At 43.2% G+C, this 24,640-nt stretch overlaps 1 protein-coding gene across 1 annotated transcript; it reads left to right on the top strand.

Annotated features, from left to right (window-relative positions):
* The first annotated feature begins 299 nt into the window (after positions 1-299).
* spred2a (sprouty related EVH1 domain containing 2a) lies at positions 300-24,191 on the top strand. The gene is made up of 6 exons (XM_070986276.1): positions 300-806; positions 16,115-16,289; positions 16,683-16,851; positions 17,156-17,220; positions 20,380-20,535; positions 21,694-24,191. The coding sequence occupies exons 1-6, from the start codon at positions 781-783 to the stop codon at positions 22,369-22,371; spliced, it is 1,269 nt and encodes a 422-aa protein (XP_070842377.1). The 5' UTR covers positions 300-780; the 3' UTR covers positions 22,372-24,191.
* Positions 24,192-24,640: the final 449 nt, after the last annotated feature.

Raw genomic sequence — 24,640 nt, 5'->3', positions numbered from 1 at the left:
TTTACTGCTAGTGTTTCAGTTGATGATATTTAATACTACAACTTTGCTCCTGCTGGTTTATCAGCTAATTTACATGATACTTGAGAGTAATCATCATAGTATAATAATTATTACTGGTAGCACATTTGCAGTATTGATGCTTGTACCAGTACTGCAATAAACCTATCCAGTGTTATTACTAACATATAGCATTATTATTCTTATTATTACTAATATTATTATATGGTAATAGCACGTGACTCTGCAGTCCTTCGAGTCTGACGTCACCCGCCCTCCTCCTCCTCCTCCTCCTCTTCCTCAGTCCGCTCCGCTCTGCCTGCGCTCACTGAATCCAACATGGAGTAAGGAGGAGATGGGGCTCGTCCGGGGCCATCCTCACCGATACCAGCGCACCATTTTCGGTCACCGCATTCCAGCCCGGGCCGGCGGGGGAGGAGGTAGAGGAGGCGGCAGAGGAGGAAGAAGAAGAAGACGAGGACGAAAAGGCGTAGGAGGAGGAGGAGGTAGAGGAGGAGGTCGGATGCGCTTCTTCGGATGCGCTCCAGTAATTGAGGAGTGAAAGGAGCAGAAGAAGAGGAAAAGGAGGAGGAGGCGTTGGAGGAGGAGAGAGACGGAGATCCGAGAATTCATAACGCACATCGGGATTCAAGAACCGACCGGAGAGCGCGAGAGAACCGGATCCGCCGCCGCTCCTGCCGCTGAAGGGCGAGGAAACATGAAGACACCGCACTGTGCAGCCGCGGCGGGAGCTTATTATTACCGGAGGTGAAACGGAAAAAAATGAGCGAGGACACGCGCCCAGACGAGTGAGTAGCCCCACACCCCCCGACCCTACAATACCCCCCCATCATTATTATTCTGTAGTTATGACTGGCTGCGTATTGGCGCGCCGCCGCTGAGCTTTGTGCATTGATCACATGGATACGGATTGGGTGCTGATGTGTTGTTATGAGCTGAAGTGATGAGGGGGTGCAGGGGCCCTCCTCATCCTCCTCCACCTCCTCCGCTTCCTCATGGATGGGTTGGTTAAGGTCGGAGAGATTTCACTGGAAGCAGAAGCGTGTGCAGTCTCCTGCAGATGTGGTACAGTCATAACAGAGAGCAGCTGATGTGCTGCAGTTTGCATCATGAAGGACTTGACAGAGCAGGTTCTGCAGGGACTGACACGCAACATCACCATTTCTCTATCGTTTGCATGTTGTCTCTCATTCATAAAAACAGGGGCTACAGGAGCATGTTCCTTCATCAGTATGAACGCTGGTTCTCAACCTTTCTGCCTCATGACCCTTAATGGGGCCACTGTATGTTGTGACTCATCATCAGTGTGTCTACAGGTTGTGATCAGTTCAACCAATTGGGCGATGATTCCTTCTCAGAAGACAAATTATCCAAAATGAGAAAAAGCTTCAGGTGAGACGGTAAAAAAACGATCTAGGAAGGTTGAGAACCAGAATCAGGTTCACTGCCAAACAGGTTTTCACATTCAAGGAATTTTCCTTCAAAATGGACAAAGGAAACAGCAAGTACAGAAAAAGTAATATAAAATCTATTCAAATAGATATAATGTACAGTATAAAGAACTGAGTAATACATGCATAAATTTGCACCAATTAGAAATTACTGCACAGTTTGAAATTTTAGGGAAGAGGGATTTTATAACTGTAGAAATTTTTCGTGAAAACAATCTTTTTTGAGACAAACAACAGAATTATAATGCTCACGTCACAAATTACTCTCCCAGAAATGTGTTTGAACATATTGGATTTTAGAACAATTTTACAACAGCTTGTGAGTTTTGACACGACTGAGAAGGGATGGGCCTCGATATCGGTGCTGATGCTGCTTCTCAATACCGATACTTTTCAATACTGCTGAAAAATGTAAATTGCTCGCAGAGTTTCTTGTATATAAGGAAGCAGTTGCTACAGATGCCTTCATGCTGCTTCCATACCAGAAGCTACACTTAGGCTCCCTAGCAGATAGTGATTTATGCTACGCTCGCTGTTGGCTAGCTAAGTTAACACGACTCCACTGTAGCGGGGCTGTAAATCTTTCACGGTGAACTTGATGACAGTCCTCTGACATTCTGCTGTTTTTTTCTGTGTCATTTTTGCTGGTCTGGCGATGGAGGATTGGTTTGACTTGGTTGTCTGACCTCTGATGTTCACTGATGAGGCTGCTGGACTGATGTTGTCTATGGGATTATTTAGGAACATATGTAGAAGTGCTTAAGCCAACTGAGTCCTCAGTAATAACTCCAGGCTTATTTTTTTAACAGTAACAAGTATTATTTTGACCTGACAAGGTTGAGACGGAGGCTGCAGGTGTTTTGCTGTCTCAGCCATGAGCACAGAAATTAGTTACGAAACCTCACATGTGATTGCCTGACACCGGCAGCTTTGTCATGATTATGGGAAGGTTAGGAATTTGAAAATACTCGCACTGTGTGTCCAGGATCAGTATTTCTGCACTGATCAGTCACGAACTGGTGTCATTTTAGTGCAGGTTCTTGATACCCATCCCTACGAATGAGAAGACTAGGTTTCTTAATCAGTGCTGTTGTCGGATCTTAGCGTGGTCTTAACCATCTCATGACCTCTTAGACCGTAGATGCTGGTCAGGCCATCGAACAGCGCTGACCTCCACACGGAAGTCTCCATTTCTACAATTCATGGCGTCGAGACGCAGAATTCAGGGAGGAAGGGTGAGCAGCTGAACGGAGGCTTTAAGTGCACTGTCATGGTCATGATGGATCTATGTTTTATTGAGAAGAATATGTTATGCGTTCATTGTTTGAACAAGCTCACTGCTTCAAGTCACTTTCTTTAGCATTTCCGGGCATCTAGATTCTGTTATTTGGTTGTAACAAAGTAGTAAAGTTGCAAAGTTTGAATAAACCTCGCAGAACATGTTAGCTTTAAAAGCACCAACAGAGTCCTCAGCAGATCAGGCTTTTGTCAGGGCGGACAGTGAAGGCAGCAGGTAACCTGATGAAGCCGGCTACCTTTTCTTTTGACTGCCTCATGCTGTGCACACCCCTGCAGGTAAATACATGACTCATATGACTGCGTGCAGCCAGATAATAGGCCCAACTTGTGAAATGTTTACCCAAAGTGCACCTGGCTGCAGAGGGAAGCAGGTAGCAGGCTGTTCTGTAGGACAAGGCCGTCATTTCCACGGGGTCACATCGAATCTTCCCCCTACTCTTCACTCTCAATTTGATTTACTTTTAGCTTTACTAATTTTGACACTTCTTGCCCTGGGTTTTACCTCTCAGGCGTACGTGATCAACTAACCCCCTCTGCAAGCTATGCCAGTATTTTGATTTTTTGGGTGACCTGTGTAATAGTAATATTCTCTCTAAAATGAAGGAATTGAAAATCAGTCAAAGATCAGGAATTAAAAAAAAGTGTGTTTTTTTAGAACTGGTATTGTTTGACATTTTTCAATAATTATGGGATTAATTATCCTGCATTTATTGGTTTTTATCCATTATTTGTCTTTTTGAAAACATATTTAATGATGTGATAACCTGTGTAATCACAACAGCATTACTAAATTTCTTCAAACATATCTTTGGCATTTCTATGCTGCAGATTCTTGTTATTTTTCCACCAGTTTGCAGATACTATTATATCTGCTAACATCTGCTCTAAAATAAACATGTCCTTCTTTCCAACCACTAATATAACAATCAAACAGAGATCTGAGTGACAGCTTCACATGTCTTGTTGTGTCCGACGAACAGCCCAGACCACAAAATAATTCTGTTTCCTGTCATTTAAGATGAGGAAAAGTAGCTGAACCAATGAAATGTTTGAGGCATCTTTGCATGAAAAATTAGTTAAATGATTGATCACTTGAAGTAACCTGTAAAACATCCTCATTCTGAATTTGATGCCTGTAACATGTTTACCACTGTGTTACATAATATTTCCTTCTAACAACACTCAGTAAGTGTTTGGAAACTGAGGACACTGAGATCCCATTTACACCTGCTACTAGAATGTGATCTGTACCCAGACATGTTATAACCATATAAGGAAAAACACGTTAATTCAAGGTGTAAAGGCGTCATGATAAGAATGTGATGGGATCTGCTTGAACACATGTGGAGGTAGTCTGGTTCACATTGTGCTCAGATCTTAGGTCAGTGTTAACACAATCTGACATCTGTACACAATATAACACTGATACAGATATTTGGTTTCAGCTCAAACATAAAGTACACACTGTTGTTCAAAGTTACAGAGGACACGCCTCTAATCATTGATCAGACATCCATTCTGTGCCGTGAAAGGTGTGTTATTCAACAGAACTGTGTGAAAAATTAAAGAAATATAGTTGGAAATTATTGATATACAATTAATCTAGCCGCAGAATAGCCTAAACACTGGAACTGCAACACAGCAGGACAAACTGACACAATGTTTTTTATACAAAGAAAGGAATAACTTCATGTGTTACATTTGCTGAATTTACAAGAGGAGACAAATGATTAACAATTTGTTGTAGCCAAAATTCCCAAAATTTCTAAAGTTTCCCCAAAGTGAACAACTCACGAAACTCTGTGATTTGTTAAGGGAGTCTGGGGCTGATTTGCTGCCACCTCAAATTATGTATGTGCAGTCTTTTCTCTGGAGGACAGAAGTCTGGTCTCAGTGAGGACAATGAGAACACAGTAAAAACTGCACAACAGGTAATTAATGTGAGCATATATCAGCATAAATAACAGTAGTGCAAAAACAGTAGGTTTGTGATGTTGTAATGGGAAAAAACATAGACACAGTGCGACATTACATGATGCTGGAGTTAAAGTCTGACAGCTGTTGGGATTAAGGACCTGCGGCAGCGTCATCTGTTGCTGCTGCATCCATGAAAATAAGCATGATTTGCAAATTGCAAAAATCAATGAAGCTGATGAGGTCAAACATTAATAATATGTGTTTATATATGTTTAAAGGATTAGCGATATTACTGTTGCATAGTGAGATTTTTTAAAATGCATCACCATTTTAAAAGCTGAGAGTGTTTTGTATGTCTTGATTTGCAAAGTCACCAAAGCTGTCAGATTCGTGTAGTGTAAAAAGCACAATATTTCATATTTGCTAAGTAGTGTGCTTGAGTAAATGTACTTAGTTACATTCCACCGCTGAGTATCTGCATGTCGTGAATGTACTGATATTTGGGATGCGTGAAGTCCTTTGAAGCAGCAGCTCTGTAGCCTCACACGGTTCTGCAGGTGATGTCATACCTGCTCAGCAGTTTGGTTGCTTTTGGTGGAGGATTCTTGGTTTTCAGTGGACTGTGAGTTACCGAAAGTCTCCCCAGCTCCTCTCCAGAGGTGTTTTTGTGGGGGTGTTTTCTATTGATCGGGCAAACCGATGCCCCGAACCAGCCGGCAGAGAGCTGTCGATAATGCCAGAGGGAGGGCGTTGAAAATGACATTGAGGAAAGGTCAGCAGGCAGCAGTGTCCCTGGTACTCCGGCCCCACCCACACAGGACAACATCGATTTTATATCAGTGCTGACCTCCATGTGAGCTGCTGGTGCCCAGTGACTCCAGCTGAGGCGGGTCTGGTGGTCGTAGACGAGGAGACAAATGGTTGTTAGAGCAGGTTTCAATGTTGAAAATATGTAAAGGGCTGGATGATAATTCAATATCATCATTTCTCTTCTCTCAGCTGCGAATTAGAAGAAAATATTAAAGTTTCGTGTGTGTGTCTGTGCGTGCGTGTGTGTGTGTGTGGCTGTGTGTGTGTGTGGCTGTGTGGCTGTCCGGCTGTCTGTCTGTCCACAGCTAATCTCACACACTGCTCGACCCATTAGCTTCATAGCATCATATTTGATTTATGACTGTATGCTCAAGGAACTCTGGTGAATAACAATTTTTGAAAACCTATTTTATTGACCATCCTGTTTTACTGTAGAACGTCATTGCCTCTTAACTGGCCTGTAAGTGATCAACAACTGCTTCAGTTTGGACTCTTGTTTAAATTGGGAAACACTGAAAAAGGCCTGATGACAGGACGCTCTTTGAACGATCTGTGCTGTAGCTGTTTGGCTAATGTTAGCTAATCCTTGAGAACTGGATTTAAAGCATCACATGTTTAACTGAAAGACTCTTCGCTTGACCCAGCAGGTGGAAGCAGGCAACCTCTGAGGTGCACGCCCTTCACCATATAAATGTGAAAAATCAGTCCTGAACAGCGTCTGTCAGGTGTGATTTAACACTAAAACCCTGTTTTTGAATTGTTTGAAACTCTGCCAGCAGCAAAAACCTGGTTGTCTCTTGTCTTCCTGCAGATGCAGGAGGACAATCCAGGTTCATTGGGGTTGGAAACCTTAGGCCAACATGTGATGCACTCGGGATATTTTGTGGGATATTTTTTGTGTTTGTTTACAAGAACTATGGGTTGTAAAAATGTAGAATGAATGATCCAAAGAGTAGGAAGAAAAGGAGAAATTGTGTTACATGGAATGAAAAGGCGACACATTTTTGCTAAGACATGATAAAAATAGATCTTTTCGTGAAGGGAGTTTTGTGACTTTATTACCAGCCTCTACAATGGCCGAGCTGGTAGCTGAACTCCACCTTCACCTGGACGGGCGCGCGTTGAAGCTGAGTTTGGTGTCACTGCGGTGGGCGATGGCCAGCGTCCGACTGCCAACGTGACACGACTAATGGAAGATGGATTTCCTTTAAGGTCGACTCGGTTGTGCCGCGCGGTTGCAGATCGACTTCAACGCCGCTCACATTTCACACATCCGGTGACCAAAAAAACTCTAAAACATAAAAACATGAGCCAGCTGAAGGTCAGCGAGGGCGTCGCTGCTGCTGCTGTTTCGGCCGGCTTGGTGAAAATACAGTGGCCGTCTTTGTGATGGGCGAGCGAGGGAGGGAAGTTATTGAGAAGTTTGGCAGAGAGCGAGCCAAACACCATCTGCTGCTGCTCTCTGCTGATCCAAACCTCCAAGAAACAACATTTTCTACGCTGATGATGTCATGAGCCCGGATGGACTGTGTGTGTCTGTGTGTGTGTGTGTGTGTGTGTGAGATTGACAACACGTGTGTTCCTGTGGGAGCATTATGTGTAGTTATGTACTGTGTGTCTGTGTGTTTGTCTTTCATGATGATGGAGCAAACAGACCACCAGAGGCTATTATCTGCATCTCTGGTCAGGTCCCACAGATGTGTGTGTGTGTGTGTGTGTGTGTGTGTGTGTGTGTGTGTGTGTGTGTGTGTGTGTCATGCTGTTTGTTTAAGTGCATCCACACACTGTTGTTAAAGTGCTCTAGGCAGTCGTTTCATTACTGTGTCCTCTGAGGATGGGGCTGTTTGAGGGCAGGGATTTCCAACACTGTGCAGCCTGTTTCCACTGCAGGAACCAAGGAAACTTTTTTTAGGGACTCGGGAACCTTTCCTGCATTTTGAATGGAGGAACTTTCTGCTCCCCAAAACGTCCCTGCTCTGCTCTGGGGTTTTATTTCCAATGGTGCAGCTCTGGACATTGTTCACTGCACAAACACAAACATCTGCTGGCTACAACTTGTATACACATGGAATCAGTATTAGAAGGAGGGTTGGCCATTTCCTACGATGTTAATCACAAAAAGGTTTGACTTTGAGACTAAAGAGTGAGATAAAGAGAGAACACGAGACAAAGATTGGATCAGGAGAACAAGTGAAAAGAAAAACAGTTACAACAACAACTTAATTTGGTATTTGTTTCATCAGGCTGATCTACTGAAGTAGAAATAAATAAATCTCTCAGCATATCGTCTCTCGATGTTAAAATTTTTGTTGTGATTTTCGTTGTTGGATGGTGGAAAAAAAACTAACTGTAATTCAAAATTTACAGCCTGTAGCTCCTTTCACACATGTAGTTTGTCCCTTGAATGTTCAGGAACATTTCCTGCATGGGATCATGTGTGAATGGGAGCAGGCCTCAATATTCAGGCAAATCTGCACGCCAGCCTCCCACCTCAAGACCAAGTCGCCAATTTCAGGAAAAATGCCAGCACAGCTGTTGTGAATGAAAGCAGGAACATTGCAGGGACTGGCACGTCGAGGATGACGTCTGTCTGACAAAAGATGCTTTCACATGGAGCGAGCGAACCAATCACAAGTCTCACCTGATGATGTACGTGAATCTGTGACTTGTTTACGGTTGGTGGATCGCAAAAAAAAACCGTCAGGCCTACCTGTCTCGCCAACTTGGTTAATATCAAATACATAGCCATCCCCGCTGAAGCTTCCAGGCAGCCGTTGGTTTCAGTTTCAGTTTTTTGTTTCAATGAAACTGTGCTTGCAGAGACTTGAAATTGCTGTAGACAAACAATTCACCACAGTCAGAAGTAAACTGTCTTCATTTCTGTCATCAAAGTGGCAGCGTGATTGGTCGACTTGTCTGGTAATTCACTTGCCACCAGCTTGGTGAGTTAGCATGCTAATGGAAAATCGTTGAATCAACTACTGAAACTGAGATTTTGCAGGAAATCAAACGCAAACAATTAGCAACGATGAATAAAGAATGAGGAAACAATAGAGCTGTAAAATTGATGTGTGTGCGCGTGTGTGCAGGTATGATGGCACCATGGCTTAACATGTGTGCCAGCAGCTTTTGTCTTGCTTGTGTGTTGGCCTGTATGACTCAGGTGTGATTAAGTCGGTCTTATCACAGCTCGTTTGAAGCAGCTCTGAGCTCAAAGCTGCTTTCTCTAAATGATCCTGCTTCAGCCACATCAGACAACAGAAACACACGACTGCAGCTTCGTTTCTTCTCATCTGAACTGAACATGTGCAGCGCTGTTTAAGTTCTGGCTTTCAGCGGAATGTGTGAATGGCCTCTGTGTGTTCAGATATGACTGACGTTTTTTGGGGTCTCGGGTTGGCATGATTCAGGTTTAAAGGGTTAAATTTGATTTGCAACACAAAACATTGAGTTTTGTTTTTGTTTTTGTTTTTTTATAACTGCTTATGAGTTTACCATGGATCATCCCTCACAGTTATTCAGTTTTTTTTATGTTGTGCTTTAAGAAAAACACAAGATTCTTTGTCATAATTTATAGTCAATGCATTATCATCGCTGTTATTTGGACTCATACAGATCCTGCAAAAACCACAAAACTTTAACTGTGGATTTCTGTTCAACAGTAGTGAAAAGGTCTAGATCTAGAGTCCACATAAGCTATAATTCAATATGCACACAATGAAAGAAAATGCATTTGATTTTGTAATTGGGTAAGAATTTCCTCTCGGATCAGTCTCTACTAATTAGCCAGAGGATGGAGTTGGTGGCTTAAGCTCAGAAAAACTGACTTTAACTGACAGGCCATTTCTTTGAATTCCCCACGCAGCTCTTGTAGTGCATTACTGATCTGAGACTGTTAGTCAGCTACTTCCTCTGCTCAGACTTCCCATTCAGTGTGAGGAATCATCTATGCTGCAGCGCTGATGTAAAAACAAGCTTGTGTCTAATGTACAAAGGAGTTACTGTAAACCATCAGAGACAGAAGGCTGACTGTGATATGCATGTCCTTAAAATAAGTCAGAGTATTCATTTATCTCCTCTCTATCTGGTTAATAAAGGACCTTAAGCATTTTGCTTTTGTACTACATTTTGCATTCTTCCACACAGTCATCCTTTCTATAACTGTAATGTGAGTTCGATGAGACGTAAAGAGCGATAACTGGTTTGATGGACCTCAGCAAACAGGTTGTCCAGGTCAGATTGTCCAATTTCAAAATCCACCCACCATTTTGTTTCTGGGTGGGCCTTGCTTGCCAGATTGCTGCAACACAGCATAGAGGAAAAATAGACAGTTATTTTATTCCAGCCTCATGTGTCAAAGTGGCTCAACTTTACAAGACAAAGTTGCATTTGTGCGGTTTCATAACTTCAAATGGGAATCAATGACAGTTACTACTTTGACTTGTGGTTTGTGGTGTGCGGCAGCTGCAAATGTCTGCAGTTACAGTTACAGCTATCTGTCCAGTCACATTTACTTGATGATATAGCCGAGGCATGGGAGAAAACAATGGCCTTGGTTTGCACAGCAATAGCAAAACCAACATGTCTGAATAGTAGTTAGTTTGTGCTCTGTTCACACAAGACGGCAGCAAGATAACTAGCAGACATCAGGTGATGGTCACTGGGCTTAAAGGTCCAGTGTGAAGGATTTAGTGGCATCTAGTGGTGATGCTGCAGATTGCAACCAGCTGAACACCCCTCGGCTCACCCTCCCTTTCCAAGTCTTTTCGAGGGAAAACCTACGGTGACCGCTGAAAATGCAAAAAACGTGAAAGGCGCTCTCTAGAGTCAGTGTTTTGTTTGTTCTTTCTGGGCTACTGTAGAAACATGACAATGTAACATGGTGGACTTGGTGAAAGAGGACCCTCTTCCCTGTGCAGATATAAAGAACTCATTCTGAGGTAACAACACAATGATTTTTATGTTTATTTTGAGGTGATTATACATTAATGAATATGTTCCATTTCAGCCAATAGATCCTTTTAAATCTACACACTGGACCTTTAAGTAGACGATCAGCTTACGTCTGAGTCTGATGAACTGTGGATGCATGACATCACCACACCTGTGCGGCTAGAGGTGGGCGTTGTACATTATAAACCTTTGACCTTCTCTTTACGAGCCTGACAGCACTGAAACACCTGGTACACACACACACACACACACACACTTGATAAGAGCTGTCCTCCCACTAACATTCAACCTACATTTTCTAACCTGGAAAGACCTTTGGGGGAAGTGTGTGTGTGTCCTGTGATATTATGTAACACACACACACACACACACACACACACACACACACACACACACACACACACACACACACACACAAAGCTGCATTGCCTGGGATAGGATGTCATTCAGACAAATGTATGGCTGCATACACATATTAAAGTGGGTTATATTATATGCTGTGAGGATTGGACAGTAAACCAATCAGCTGTTCAACGGACAATGAAAAAACAACTTTGATAATTGATAAATCAAGAACGTCACAGACTCTCTGATTCCTCCAGATTCTCCAATATGAGGATTTGGTGCTTTTATCTGTTTTACATCATCGTGCATTGAATGTCTTTTCGACCCTCTTTACACGTGGCTCTACAATGTGTTTTGGGTGAAAGCGGCTGCATCAAACAGCGCTCTCCTCTGCTTTTGTCTTGGGAAATATGGCTTCTTCCCCCATTTTGAAAGCAATCAAATGTCCGCACAACAGCGCAGCTTCACTGAGGGCTGCCATCTTTTTTGATTGTTTGGGGGTTTTTTTGTTGTTTTTTGACACATGCAAACAAGAGGAGGGTAGAAAGGAAAAAAAGAGGAAGAAGCTGAACAGAGCGATTGAATCTCAACTGAATGTCAGTGTGGACACTGGAGACACATGCAAATACCAAGTGTCATCAGGTTACATCATATCTAGATATAAACTGGATACCAGTTGCATTTTAAATCAAGGTGTAAATGGAGTATTTGTTTGGGACTTCCAGTCGGACATATAGTTTTACTGTCATGGCTCCAAAATGGATTACATTATATTTAATACAGATTTTCATGGTCCTCAGAGAATGAATCCTGCTGACTTTGGTGGTCGTCTTATTTTTTTAGCTACAGTATCTCCACAACTGGCGAGCCTCATTTCTTTCAGTAAGATGCCACCAACAAAATCAAACAGTCCAAAGTGCAGACAAACAGTCAAGTCTGGAGCCGCGCTCTGCTGAAGCTCAGAGCATCGCCACAATCGTTATGGAGATTTAGACTGAAGGTGAAGCAAATGCTAGCTTCACCTTTTTCACACAAATGTGAACCCTGGACTGTTTTTGTAGTCTGTGCTTATTCACCACAAACAGTAACACAGTACATATGTTTGCTGGAGCTATTAGCTCGCTAGAAACGTACGGCCATGGGACTGTCTACAGAGTTTCCATCCACCTGTTTCCATCATGTTTTCAACGTTTTTCCACCATTTGAGGTTTGACTGGAACTTCTTCTCCAATGCTGTAACAGCACCTGAGTGCAGCATTGGCGCCACCTACTGTTTATCTCAATGAAACAACTCCCGTTATTTACATGGAAACATGCATGAATTAGCTTTTTTCAGATTTCATTACAATTTAATTTCTCAGATTTTCTGAAAATTATTTTTTTGTGCTACAATTGGATGGAAACTTTATGTGTGTCCTTATCGGACAGCTCAGCAGCTCGGCGATCTCAAAACTTACTAGGAACTCAGTTCTTTCTGTTATTTACCACCATTTTCTCCCTCATACAGATAATATATTTAATTGAGTCAGTGTAATATGTTTCATTCAGATTTAGATATTTTCACATGATCTTATCTTTGCCTCAAACTCTCACATCCGTCCACATTCCCTGTAAATTCTCTCAATTTAAAGTTTCACCTTTAGGAATCAGCCAGGACAGAGATGATGGACAAAATTACAAAACAAAGACCCAAGTCATAATAAAGTGAAATTAGCCTGTGATTTTATGGCCACTAGTTGCAAAGATGACCTCCGGCTAATCTGATGTTTTGGAGGGACACATCAACCGATGCGTCTCGTGTCTTAAGAAACTGACTGCAGGTCTGTGAAAGACTGTAAATGTTTCATTTCACACCATCAGTCAGTTTGTAAGTGAAGGTGTCGCCGTTTGCAAATGGAGGATCTCTCATTTTGGAACCAAACTCGAGTATATAGTCCCTCCTGTGTGTGTGTGTGTGTGTGTGTGTGTGTGTGTGTGTGTGTGTGTGTGTGTGTGTGTGTGTGTGTCACTGCACGCTGCCGGCAAATGCAGTGATGACTCATGCTAGACACACACACACACACACACACACACACAGACGCTGCTTCTCTCTGCTGTGTGATTCAGCCTGCCTGTCAAACAGATGGTGCTTGTGTGTGTGTGTGTGTGTGAGAGAGAGAGAGAGAGAGGCTGGAGACGAGGCAGGCAGCATCTCCCGCCTCTCTCCGGCCCGTCAGGATGTGGCGGCGGCGGCGTGTGGCAGCACAGCTCGACAACCTGTCGTCAACGCAGTGACACTGTGACCGTGGAAACAGGATGTACGAGAGATGTTGGAGCACAAAAGGCAAGACAGAGAATGAGAGTGTTTTTATTTTTTCATTTTTAATCCCAACCTTCATTTTTTTCTTATATTTCTCTTTTTCTTTTCTCTCTACATTTTTCTGAACATGAAGATTCAGCCTCTGCTGGTAGCTCAGAGCGGATGATGGACAGGGTTTGTTTTGGCCTTCTGTGTGTGTGTGTGTGTGTGTGTGTGTGTGTGTGTGTGTGTGTGTGTGTGTGTGTGTGTGTGTGTATGTGTGTGTGTGTGCACGCACGTGCATGCGTGTGATCAAAGGTGAGTGATGCTATGGTCTAGAGGTATGCTGACTTGCTCCAGAGAGGGACGAAGGACGAGGCCACCCAGCCACCAGATGCTGGTGGTGTCAGTGCTGCACCTTCTTATTGAACAACAGCACTGACATGAACTCGCTCGCACTGGTCGGTCAAGTCCAGCGTTTCTCACTTATGATGCCATGTTTATGTCGCAAAACTGGCATTATTCAGCAACTGGACAGAAGTCTATGTCACCACAGGACTAACTAGTAACTAAGTACATTTACTCAAGTACTGTCCTCGAGCAGTTTGAGGTAGGCTACTTGTTTACATTTATATTTTATGCTACTTTACAATTCTACTCTGCAACATTTCACATAAAAAACATATGATAAGCTTATAAAGTACAATGCACTATAAAGATCAAACTGTGGGTTCGATGCCTAGCCAAGAAAAAGCAAACACAGTTGCAGAATCCTCCAAAAACACCAGGGGGTATACAAACAAAATATTCTGTGAAGTCAACCAGTGTTTCTAGAACATCAGACTGAACATAAATGCACACTTTTCTACACAGCTGCTCAGTGCTGACGAAGGACTGCTGTTTATCGTAAATTCATATCTACTCATGGGCATACTTCGTCACTGTTAAACAATCCCTCATGCATAAACAAAGCTGAGACTTTCTTCAGTTACATCCTCAGGAGCACATTAACCAGTCACGGAGCAGCAACGTACACTACAAAGTTATGACGAAGTTTTGTTTGTGACCTCTTGTGACAAAAACACAGTGTCTAGCTGGGGCAGAGGGCCTTCATGATTTTCAGATTTTTACGAGTTGTCAGCTGTTCCCAGGAGACATTTCCCCCTAAAGCTTCTCGCATGGCTTCATTTGAATAACTGTTTGGGGCCCAAAGAGGTAAAGCGATCCAATATTTTACAAGAGTCCAGACAACGAAAACAAATTTGTTTATCAGAACTTTGTTTCTTCTTCTTTCCTCTCCCATCAATCATCTGATGACCCCTCAGATTGATCTGGTGACCCTTCCGAGGGGCCTGACCCCTAACTAGCCCCACTAGCTAACCTAACTTCATAGTAAAAAACTGCTTCTGATACTAGAATTGCATTTTGTTGGTAATGCCGATAAACTTTTCTGTACTGTAAGTGCATGGGATTTAGAGGGATAAGAGATGGAAATCTACAGAGGGAGCGCGTCCTCTTCCACAGAGTCCACCATGTTGCATCGGCATGTTTCTACAGTAGCCCAGAAAGGACAAACCTAACACTGGCTCCAGACACTGTTGCTGTAGGCACTCCTACACTCTTGGAAAGGGAAGGGTGAGGCGAGGGGTGTTCAGTTGGTTGCAGTCTACAACCTCACCACTAGATGCCACTAAATCCTACATTTACATACGCAATAGATCTGAGTACTTCTTCCGCCACTGACTATTACACTGACGTAGATATAAAACCCAACATATTAACAAGCTGTTAATGTGATTATAATGTTTGAGTACCTATTTTATTTAGATAAGTTCAACCACACAGATGGAAAGGTGTTCCTCCCACTTGTTGGATAACTTAAATCTTTTTGTTGCATATCAGTGCAGCAGTGGGTGAAAAATATTTTATCTGTGTTTTCTTTCACAACAATGACGGGAGGTGTGACCTGTTTTATGGTTTCACCCGCAAAGCTAAGTCCTTATACAAAGCTGAAGGGTAGACGGATCCAGCCCCTTGGCGGGTGTAGGCAGGCAGGTCCAAGTCCTCGGTGAGAGCAAACTGACTCATACAAGTTCTTCGGTGACAGCAGACCGACAGAGCAGGTGTGGGCTAGGAACCTGAGCACAACAGGGAGAACACAACTGATTAGGGATACAGAAAGTAGAGAAGGCAAAAACTGACTCGGTACTTAACATGAACTTCAAGTTGGTTGTTCCCACGCAGCAAGGCAGTTGGTACGACAAATACTGGTAGTAATCTGGGTGCTTATATACAGAATGAGCAGCTTGATTGGTGATTGTGTGCAGGTGAGTTCAGGAGGCAGATATAGTAATGTCTTTTGGTTACAGGGGTTGAACACAGAATAACTTAATGATGTGCAAGTAACCACATTCGCTATATGATTTTACATACGATGCCCTTTTTCATCCCAGACTGCATGTCCAGGTCAACAGAAATGTTCCCTGTCAGTTATTGCAAAAGTAGCATTATTTAAATCAGTACACTTCAGCTATCAGGTAATATTCATGCATTAATCGGAAAATTATTTGATATGTGTATTTGTGAAATAAACTACTGATGAAACGCTGAAGGCTTTAAAGAAAAAGTCAAAGAAGTCTCATGGAGGTCATGGCGGCGAAACCTGTTTCACATTTCAAAGTGAATCTTGTTTTATTGAGATTGAGTTTGTTGCATCATTGTTTGTTCTTCTTCTACGTGACTTCACTCTCTGGCCTCTTCTTGACTATTGTTGTTGTTGTTTTGAGCATTTTTTGAACCTTTCTGAACAACATTTGGCATCTAGATCAACATTTTGCTCAGTGATTATTATCATGCTCTGCTGTTGTTCACATCTTTTCTCTTCATCCCAGAAAATCTGCTGATGAAACCATAATTCACGTGGAGTTTCAGACTGTTTGGTAATGAAATAGTAAAACAGGATACTGGAAAAGTGTGTTTCGGAGCCGTGCGTTAGCTCCTCCACAGCTAAACATGCTAATTGTTTCTCTGTGGTGCGTTGCAGTGACAGCTACATTGTGCGCGTCAAAGCGGTGGTGATGACCAGAGACGATTCGAGTGGCGGCTGGTTGGCGCAGGACGGATGCCTGAGCAGAGTGGGTGTGTGCAGGCTGCTGCCAACTGAACTGCTGGGACGCAACACCTTCCTCATCCACGGAGAACGCCTCAAAGACAAGCAGGTGGGTGCAGCAGCATTTCATGTCAATAAAGGCTAAACAGGTTTTTTATTAGCCCGTCTCTGTGGCTCATTGCTGTCTTGTTTCTGCACTTCATTTCCCAGAAATCATCTATCCGTCAGTTAAGTCTCTTAGATATCTTCTGTTTATTTCACCCAAATATGTGTACATATAAATCGTGTAAGAAACCAGTGTGATTTTGATGACGCATGAATATGTGATGATGATGACTGGTTTCAAGACAAAGAAGAAAAAAAAGCCCCTGGTGGTTGTCAGAGATACTGATGTGGAAATCTGTATAGAGCCGTCTATGTCAAGTTGTGTTCGCCTTTTTTTGAATTAAATGTTAATTATACAGGTCGTCTCATCTTGTTTGTCTGATGTGATTTATTTAAGGTGATTCTGGAGTGTTTCTTAAAGAAGGATCTGGTCTACACGAAGGCCACGCCGACGTTCCACCACTGGAAGGTGGACAACAGGAAGTGTGGTCTGACCTTCCAGAGTCCGGCCGATGCCAGAGCCTTCGACCGTGGGGTGAGGAAGGCCCTGGAGGACCTGACAGAAGGTACACACTGATCACACAGTGAAGTGGGTTTGCTGGTAAACGCTCTCGAAAATATCACGTCTTCATTATCAGAGAAAAAAAGTTGCTGTCTTTGCACATTTTGTAAGGTTAAACAAAACCCAGCTGACTCGTGGATGTGCTGCCTTTTGTTAGCTTGTTAGCTAACAAGATACAACATGTCAATCAGTCAGTTTTTGGAGTTGAGGAAGGCTAGGCTGTTTCCCCCTGCTTCCAGCCTTTGTGCTAAACTTGACTAAAAGTCATCTCAGTTCCTGTCGCACTGATCCTTCTGTGTGTTCTTCAGGGTCAACCACATCCTCATCAACGCTGCAGAATGAGGCGGAGCTCGGCGATGACGACGTCTTCACGGTGAGAAAGTCTTCCTCCGGCTGTTTAAACATTGATGAATGGCACTGAGGATACGGTCAATATCTGGGTGCAGTAAATTTCCAGCGTCATTTATTCTGCCTGTAGTTTTAATATGGAAAATGTTTACATGTAGAGGATATTATTAAAGTCTCCTGAGTGTAAAATACAGTCAGATTTCTACAACTTCAACATCCCCCTTTCATATGACCTGTTATTCTTTCATTTTTTAATGCAGTGCATCAGAATTCACATTCTTGGGTGGAGGTGTTAGACAGGAAGTATGAAAGACAGGAGGGGTTTGGTATCCTGTGACCAGACACACCTCCATGTCCTGTTCGGTTTTGTCAGCGACACAAACACACACGCACACATTATATAGACTTAACTTAATTTCCTGGAGACTTTCCCTAACCCTAACCATAACCACTACTAGCCTAACCCTAACCTTTAAAACCAAATCTCAACCCTAAAACAGTCCTTTGAAGGTCTGTCTGAGAGTGAGGGCCAGCCAAAATGTCCTTAGTCTGTGTGTTAAAAACCTGAGACACGAAGAAACCTCACTTCCATGTTCGTACAGGTAGAAGAAGCCACATAAGCATCTCTGAATGGCACCAAATGTTTGCTTATGTGCAGCCCAGATAGGCGTGTTCCAGCCTATCTTGAACTGACAGCTATACCACATTGACCACCCATCTTTCCTCCTCTTTACACTATACTTTGTCCAACAAAACACAAACAACCCTAAACTATAAATATAATGCATATAGTGCATTAAAAGATTCTCTCGTGTCCCCTCCACCTCCATCCTCAGTCTGATGAAGGGACCAGGTCCAGCTCTTTTTTCCATGTTTCCAGCGGCTTCAAAGAAAAAGGGTGTATCGTTTCCGCAGGATGTCCAGTGCTGGAGCAGAGAGTCTGACCTGTCAGTAATCCGTCACTGAGCTGCCTGTTTACATAGCTGGCCTCGTTTAGAGGAAAGCCAGGCTGACTGAGGGGAACGTGGCTGAACTGCCCCGGCTGCAGATCATTCCCATCCATCCTGTCTTCAAGTCTGAAGTCTGGCTCTCTAAGGAGGAGGAAGAAGAGTTTAACTTTGAGGGGCTGGGAAGACTCGTAGGACAATGAGGATGTAAATTAATATCCTGTCGGAGTAAATAAAACCCTCCCTGTCAAGATGCAGTGCTTCCTCTGGAGGTCTCCGAATGAGGAGATCTGGACGATGTGCTCAGACGTGTTTGCAGGCGAACAGCAGGAGCATAAATAATGTAGTCATGGAACTATGGAGGTTTTGAGCCCTGAATTACAGTAATGTGACAAAATGTGACACAGATGAAGAAACACCAAATGTATGTGCTATGTATTGTAATGCACTGAAGCTGAGGTCTTCAACCATGACTCTCGAGGGGTTAAAAATTGGGAGTAGTTACTTTTTTGCCCAATTAAGACAATGGATGTTAATTTTCCTCAGATGTGTTGGACATCTGAGGACAACCTTAAACCTAACTGATCTAATCCATCCAATATCTGTTGAGATATTTCAGTTTGAACCAAAGTAGTGGATCGACCTACATCACCATCAATACAGCAACACCATTAGCATGACTAAACACAACAGGGTGGGTCACCGCTGGCTAGATGCATTGTTGCAACACAACAGAGGCAGAAAATGGGACATGGTTCTAGCAACACAAGTCAAAGCAGCAGAGCTTCACACATCTAAAGGCAGAAGTGTTTACACCTGTTTTCAATGGCTGCACTTAAAGACAGAGTGGAAAAACCTGCTGTCATAGAGAGGACTGACACAAGAAATCATTCAGATGGGGATAACAGCACACTTTCAGACTGTCTCTCCTCAAATCTCCACAGAATGACATTCACAGTGTTGCATAGTGTCTGGGTGTTCACACAAAAAGTAGTAGAGAGCTTGAGAAGGAAGCTTAAACCCTGTCTACTTTTTCATGTGCAGGTGAGGATCCGACCCACCGAAATGATGGTGTACATCATTTCATGTGGCGGGAAATGTATTCACCATGTTTGTTAGACCTTAAAGATGCTAACATTACATTTTGGTGGGAAAATGTGTAGCTGGAGAATTGGTTCATGCAGAATTTAATGAGAAAAACAGTCAAAAGTAGATTCATAGAGATGGAAAATATATCTAAAATATATCAGCAAAATGACATTTGCCCTTCAAACTGCAAAGCAAAAACAAGCCCAGAAATGTGGGAAAGCAGTATATTCATTTTCCTCTGAAGTTCGGCAGGTTCTTCAGTTCCCCAGTTTTCTGGAGTTTGAGAAAGTCTTCTTGTGTGATCTGAGTGATCCACATGAAAGCTGCGGCTTGTGTCAGCCCCGAGGATGACGCAACCCAACGCTGCGCCGAGCGCTCACAGGGCCGCAGGCCGCGATGCCGGGCTGGGATTCATTTAGCACAGACCCAATAAAAACACAAAGACTTCAGAGACGTTTCTGCCACGCTGCTTTGGTTCTGGAGGTCTTTTATTTTTTCCCTCGTTCTTGTCTAATTACACACAGAAGTTTGGTGGAGGGTCAGAACGCACCGAAGTGAGGCTCAGGTGGTTTCAGAGAGGAACCGAGACCTTCTGATCTTCACGTGAGCTGAAGGAAGTTCTAATTCATGATTTGCTCGTTATGATTTTACAATTATATGCAGTGGGTTAATTCTCACAGTGGAGGTGGAGACAGAGTAATCAGTCTAGGGAAAAAGGTCAGTGACGTCACACTGTTGCACTGCCAGATGTTGGCAGTTAGCCTCGCAATTGTTCAAGAATTCCGGATCTAAACAGCTCGCCATCTGTTAAAACAGTCTCATCACAACGTCTATTCAGTAGCTGTTCTGGAGCTCTCAGTCAGATCGCACATTTGCTCAGGGGATTGAGTTTTTCAGATGTCCTGGAATTCAAGATGTTTGACTTTCAAGTCTAAACAGAGAAACGGCTTTAAGTTTTCAGAAAAATGGAAGTTTTAATATCGACAACTACTTGCTTGCGAGTGTTTTCATTCAGCTATCAAAGCCAAAATGCCCTCTGTGATATCACTGATTGGGGTGTGGCCAGAGGTGCAGGATACCTGAGCATTTGACATAAAATGCTGTTATGGACTGTTCACACTGTCCTCCTCTCTGTCCGCTGCCTCTAGACGGCCACTGACAGCTCATCCAACTCATCCCAAAAAAGAGAGCCAGCCATGCACACGCTGGCCCCGCCGAACTTCTGCGAGACCCGTCGGCACCACTGCATCCTGGGACATTTCTACGAGCAGCATCGGCCCTCTGATCACTACTTCCTGGACCAAGTGAGTAGAGTCAAAGTGGCAGCTACAGTTACTGGGAGTGATCAGACTCAAAAAGGCCCAAAGTGGAATTCAACAATATATGGACTCTAGAATTGTGGGGACATTTTAGGTGTTGACTGGATCCTGCGTTGGATTAGTTGGTACAGATGGTCAAAACTGTAGAAGAAGAAGGAGGAGGACAAGTATTAGAACCTGCAAACAACTTGGTGTCAGTCTGTTATGAGATCATCATCAATTTAAGTAAAAGGTGATGATCACAGTGTAATTTTGCTAACACTATATTAGCGTAATGCACAGTGATAATCTGATTGGCTCTCCGTGTGGACACAAACAATGATACCAGTTGGTCCATAGAAGGTGCTGTAGTAACGACTCCTAGAATAAGTAAGTAAGAGGCAAGACCTCTGAACCAGTTTGCCTCAATGGCCTGTAATACCTCCTGTTCTTGGTTTGGTTCTTGGTTAAACAATTTGGATCTCATTTGACTTAAAGCAGCCCTGTGAAGTTTCCTGGTAAACAAACAAAAGTTATGTTTACGTTCGGTGTTACTCACCCAAACACAGTGTGTGTATCTTGAGTTCTAACAAATGTGCTGAGTGCATTTCCTTCATCATCAGAGGTTTGCAAGAGATTTTTAATATTTTAAAACCAGCGTTATAAACATTCTTTTCTACTTGGTAGCAGTTTTCTTCCTCTTCTTCTATTGCTGCATTACTGCCACCTGTTGATTTAGTAGAATAGTGGGAAACCATTGACTGGTCTGTTTATCGCATCACCATACATGTGTCCTCATGTGCATGCATGAGATAAACAAAATGGGGACCCAGACAAAAAGGCTCCATAGTGCTGCAAGAAGTCAACCTTCACTCCACAGGGAACTTTTGATTTACAAAAAGCAAAGGGATTGGTGCTGAAATGTGTTCATTTTTCAAAAAATCTGCATGAAAAGTTAAGATGAAGGCAGAATAGTGACAAAAATATCATGAATTACTTCAAAATCCAGATTGTACATATTTTAAATGTAGGTTTGCTGAGATCTATTTGTAGAACTCACACCCACTGGAAACCCGTCAATTAACCATAAAGGGTCCTGAACCCCCAAGCAGCTGTGGTCCATGTTTTCTGCTGACCTTTAAACAGTTTCCATCTCATCTGCAGGCCGTGCACATGTTCCCTCGTCATGTCAGCTTCCAGGTGGAAGAGGAAGAGATTGTTCGCATCAACCCCCGCGAGCGAACCTGGCTGACCGGCTACGAGGATTACCGCCACGCCAAACTGACCCAGCCCGACAACCTTGAAGCCTATGTACACTTCGCCAAGAGCGAGCCGCCCAAACATGACTACACCTACCCATACCCGCTGAGCTGTGAGGTGCAGCGAGGCTGCGATGGCAAACCTGGTTGCCTGGAACTGGGCAGAGGCCACAGAGCGGTGGTGACAGTGCAGCCTCAAGCCTTGCAGCCCAAAGGCAAGAGGCGGAAGGAGGACGGGGAGCGTTCGCGATGCGTTTACTGTCAGGACATGTTCAATCATGAGGACAACGGGCGGGGCCGCTGCCAGGAAGCACCTGACCCCATTCAGACCTGCATCAGGCGAGTCAGCTTCATGTGGTGCGCGGACAGCCTGCTATATCACTGCATGTCGGACCCAGAGGGGGATTACTCAGACCCATGCTCCTGTGACACCAGCGACGAGCGCTTCTGCCTGCGCTGGGCGGCGCTAGTGGGTCTGTCACTACTGGCGCCCTGCATGTGCTGTTACGCCCCCCTCAGGGCATGTTACCGCTGCGGCGTAGCCTGCCACTGCTGCGGCGGGAAACACAAAGCTGTGGGCTGAGACGTCACAGGCCCCGCCTGTCTCACAGAGACAGCAAGGACTCATGGGAAGAGGTGGGGAAACAGAGGCCGCTGTGATTTTTATGTTGTTTTTTGTTGTTGTTGTTTGTCTCGTCTCCAATTTCCAGAAGGTGGAGAATAATAACTTTGTCTCTTTGTCTGGATAAAAAAGTTCCCTGTTGTTTTTTGTTCTTAGCCAAATGGCTTACAAATCTCACAAAGACTGAACAAAGAATATTCGTATATATATATCTCTATATCTATATATACATATATACGTATTTATACATTTATACGTATATATGTATATATAAACAGGTACTCTATATTTTTACACTCGTGGTTGAAAGGTTGGAAAATGTCATTTCTCTCAGCGTTGTGTGAAGTCAGTATGAATGCTGTCATGTCTGCAGAGGGAACTGCAGCTCTCTCTGCAGCAGCAAAACATTTATCCTTAACAAGTCATTTTAGGATATACATTAAAAAAAAATCAAATGTGAGATAACAGATTTTTTTTTGAAGGGTGAAAATTATATGAGAAGATGGACATAAATCTCATGTCTGTGTGTTGTGTAAAGAGCTGGAGTGAGGACGAGGTTAGCCTAGCTTAGCATAAAGACTGGAAGCAGGTGGAAACAACTAGCCTGTTTCTTTCCAATGTGGCTAACACTCTAAAGCTACAGATTAATACAGTATATGTAGTTTGTTTAATCTGCACTCAGACACTGGTTTTCAAGGGAGTTACATGCTTCGGTTGCAGTTAACTAAGAGATGGTACTACCACGTAACTCTCCATCAATGCTCTCATTTTCACATCTGTTTAGTGGTGGTACGTGTATTTTTGAACATAAGGCAGAGCCTGGCTAACTGATTCCCCTGCTTCCAGTCTTTATGCTGAGCTAGGCTAACCTCGTCCTGACGCCAGCCCCATACTTAAATTCACAACAAGAAAGCAAATTTGATTGATCGTAAGATAACTTGAATTGTGTCCACACACACTTACTGTTAAGGTGAATGTTTGGCACTGTGCTGGAAGCTCTGGTTCCCTGATGCTCAGCAGAGGCACTTAACTGGTATGAAAGCTGCTCTGCTTCCCTCCCAGCAAACTGAACAAACCAGTTTGACAGACAGGAAGATTACAATCCTGAATAATCCAGGATCACAATGAAGGTAACATTTGCAGAAGTGTGCGTCAGCATGTTGGATCTAAATCTGAATAATTGAAGTTTTGTCCACATCAGTCAGCAGCAAACAAGCAGTTGTTGTACCTCACTGAATCATCACCACTGGTCACAGTGGTTGTCTTTACTGGTTTGTGGTCTGGACATTTGTTTGATGATAAGAACAAAACCGCAGTAAGAGTAAAGCTATGACAGAACACTGGTCAAGATAATTGTGTGTGTGTGTGTGTGTGTGTGTGTGTGTGTGTGTGTGTGTGTGTGTGTGTGTGTGTGTGTGTGTGTGTGTGTGTGTGTGTCGGGGGGGGGTTGTGGGAGGTTTGTTATCTGTGTGTGTGCTCATGAATGTATCTGAGATTGTCTGACAAGGTTATTGGTGTAAATATCATGAAGGCAAGAAAAGTAACTGAAAAGTGTCAGAATAGTTAATCCTACAGTTTAACTCAAAGACACACGTACATGCACACACACATACTTAAGTAATTAACAATTTGTTCAACAAATTGTTAACTTTATAAGCTTGTTTCTTCTTGAGAAACTGATGTTCTTCAGATGATTTATTTAAGATTGCCTGAGCCTGGAGGAAATGAGTTGATCCCACAACATTTTATGAAGTGAGTACAAAGTCTGGAAGTGTAGATAAAGTTTGAGAAAAAAATGAAGAATCAAATAATAATAATAATAATGATCCGTCACAACTGTTATAATCGCAACAATCTACAGTTTTCAGGAGAGGGGTTTTAAATCTCATAATTATGGTTGAGTGGCTCTTGAATCTCCCTCCCCCCACTACTTTCTGACCTCTTTCCAATTTGTCCACAATTTCTGTCACTTTCCAAAAGAGATGCGACATTCACACCCACGCCATGCTGTGATTGGCCAGCTGTGCGGAGGTGAGAAACAAGCCAGGGTTTGAATTCTCTCTTTTTTCAGTGTCATCAGGAAGGAGCTCAGGAACAAGAATATAAACCAACACAGCGTGCTCTTCTTTCTGTCAGTGCATTGGGATGAGTGCAATTCACTACACAGGTTAAAACCATCACCTGTCGCACCTGATGCCCATTTTTGTTCCAGATGGCCCACATCTGGAAC

This window comes from Chaetodon trifascialis, chromosome 2 (assembly GCF_039877785.1).
Source record: "Chaetodon trifascialis isolate fChaTrf1 chromosome 2, fChaTrf1.hap1, whole genome shotgun sequence".
Lineage (NCBI taxonomy): Eukaryota > Metazoa > Chordata > Actinopteri > Chaetodontiformes > Chaetodontidae > Chaetodon > Chaetodon trifascialis.
The sequence above is the reverse complement of the archived record's forward strand: the minus strand, read 5'-3'. Positions and strand labels throughout refer to the sequence as shown.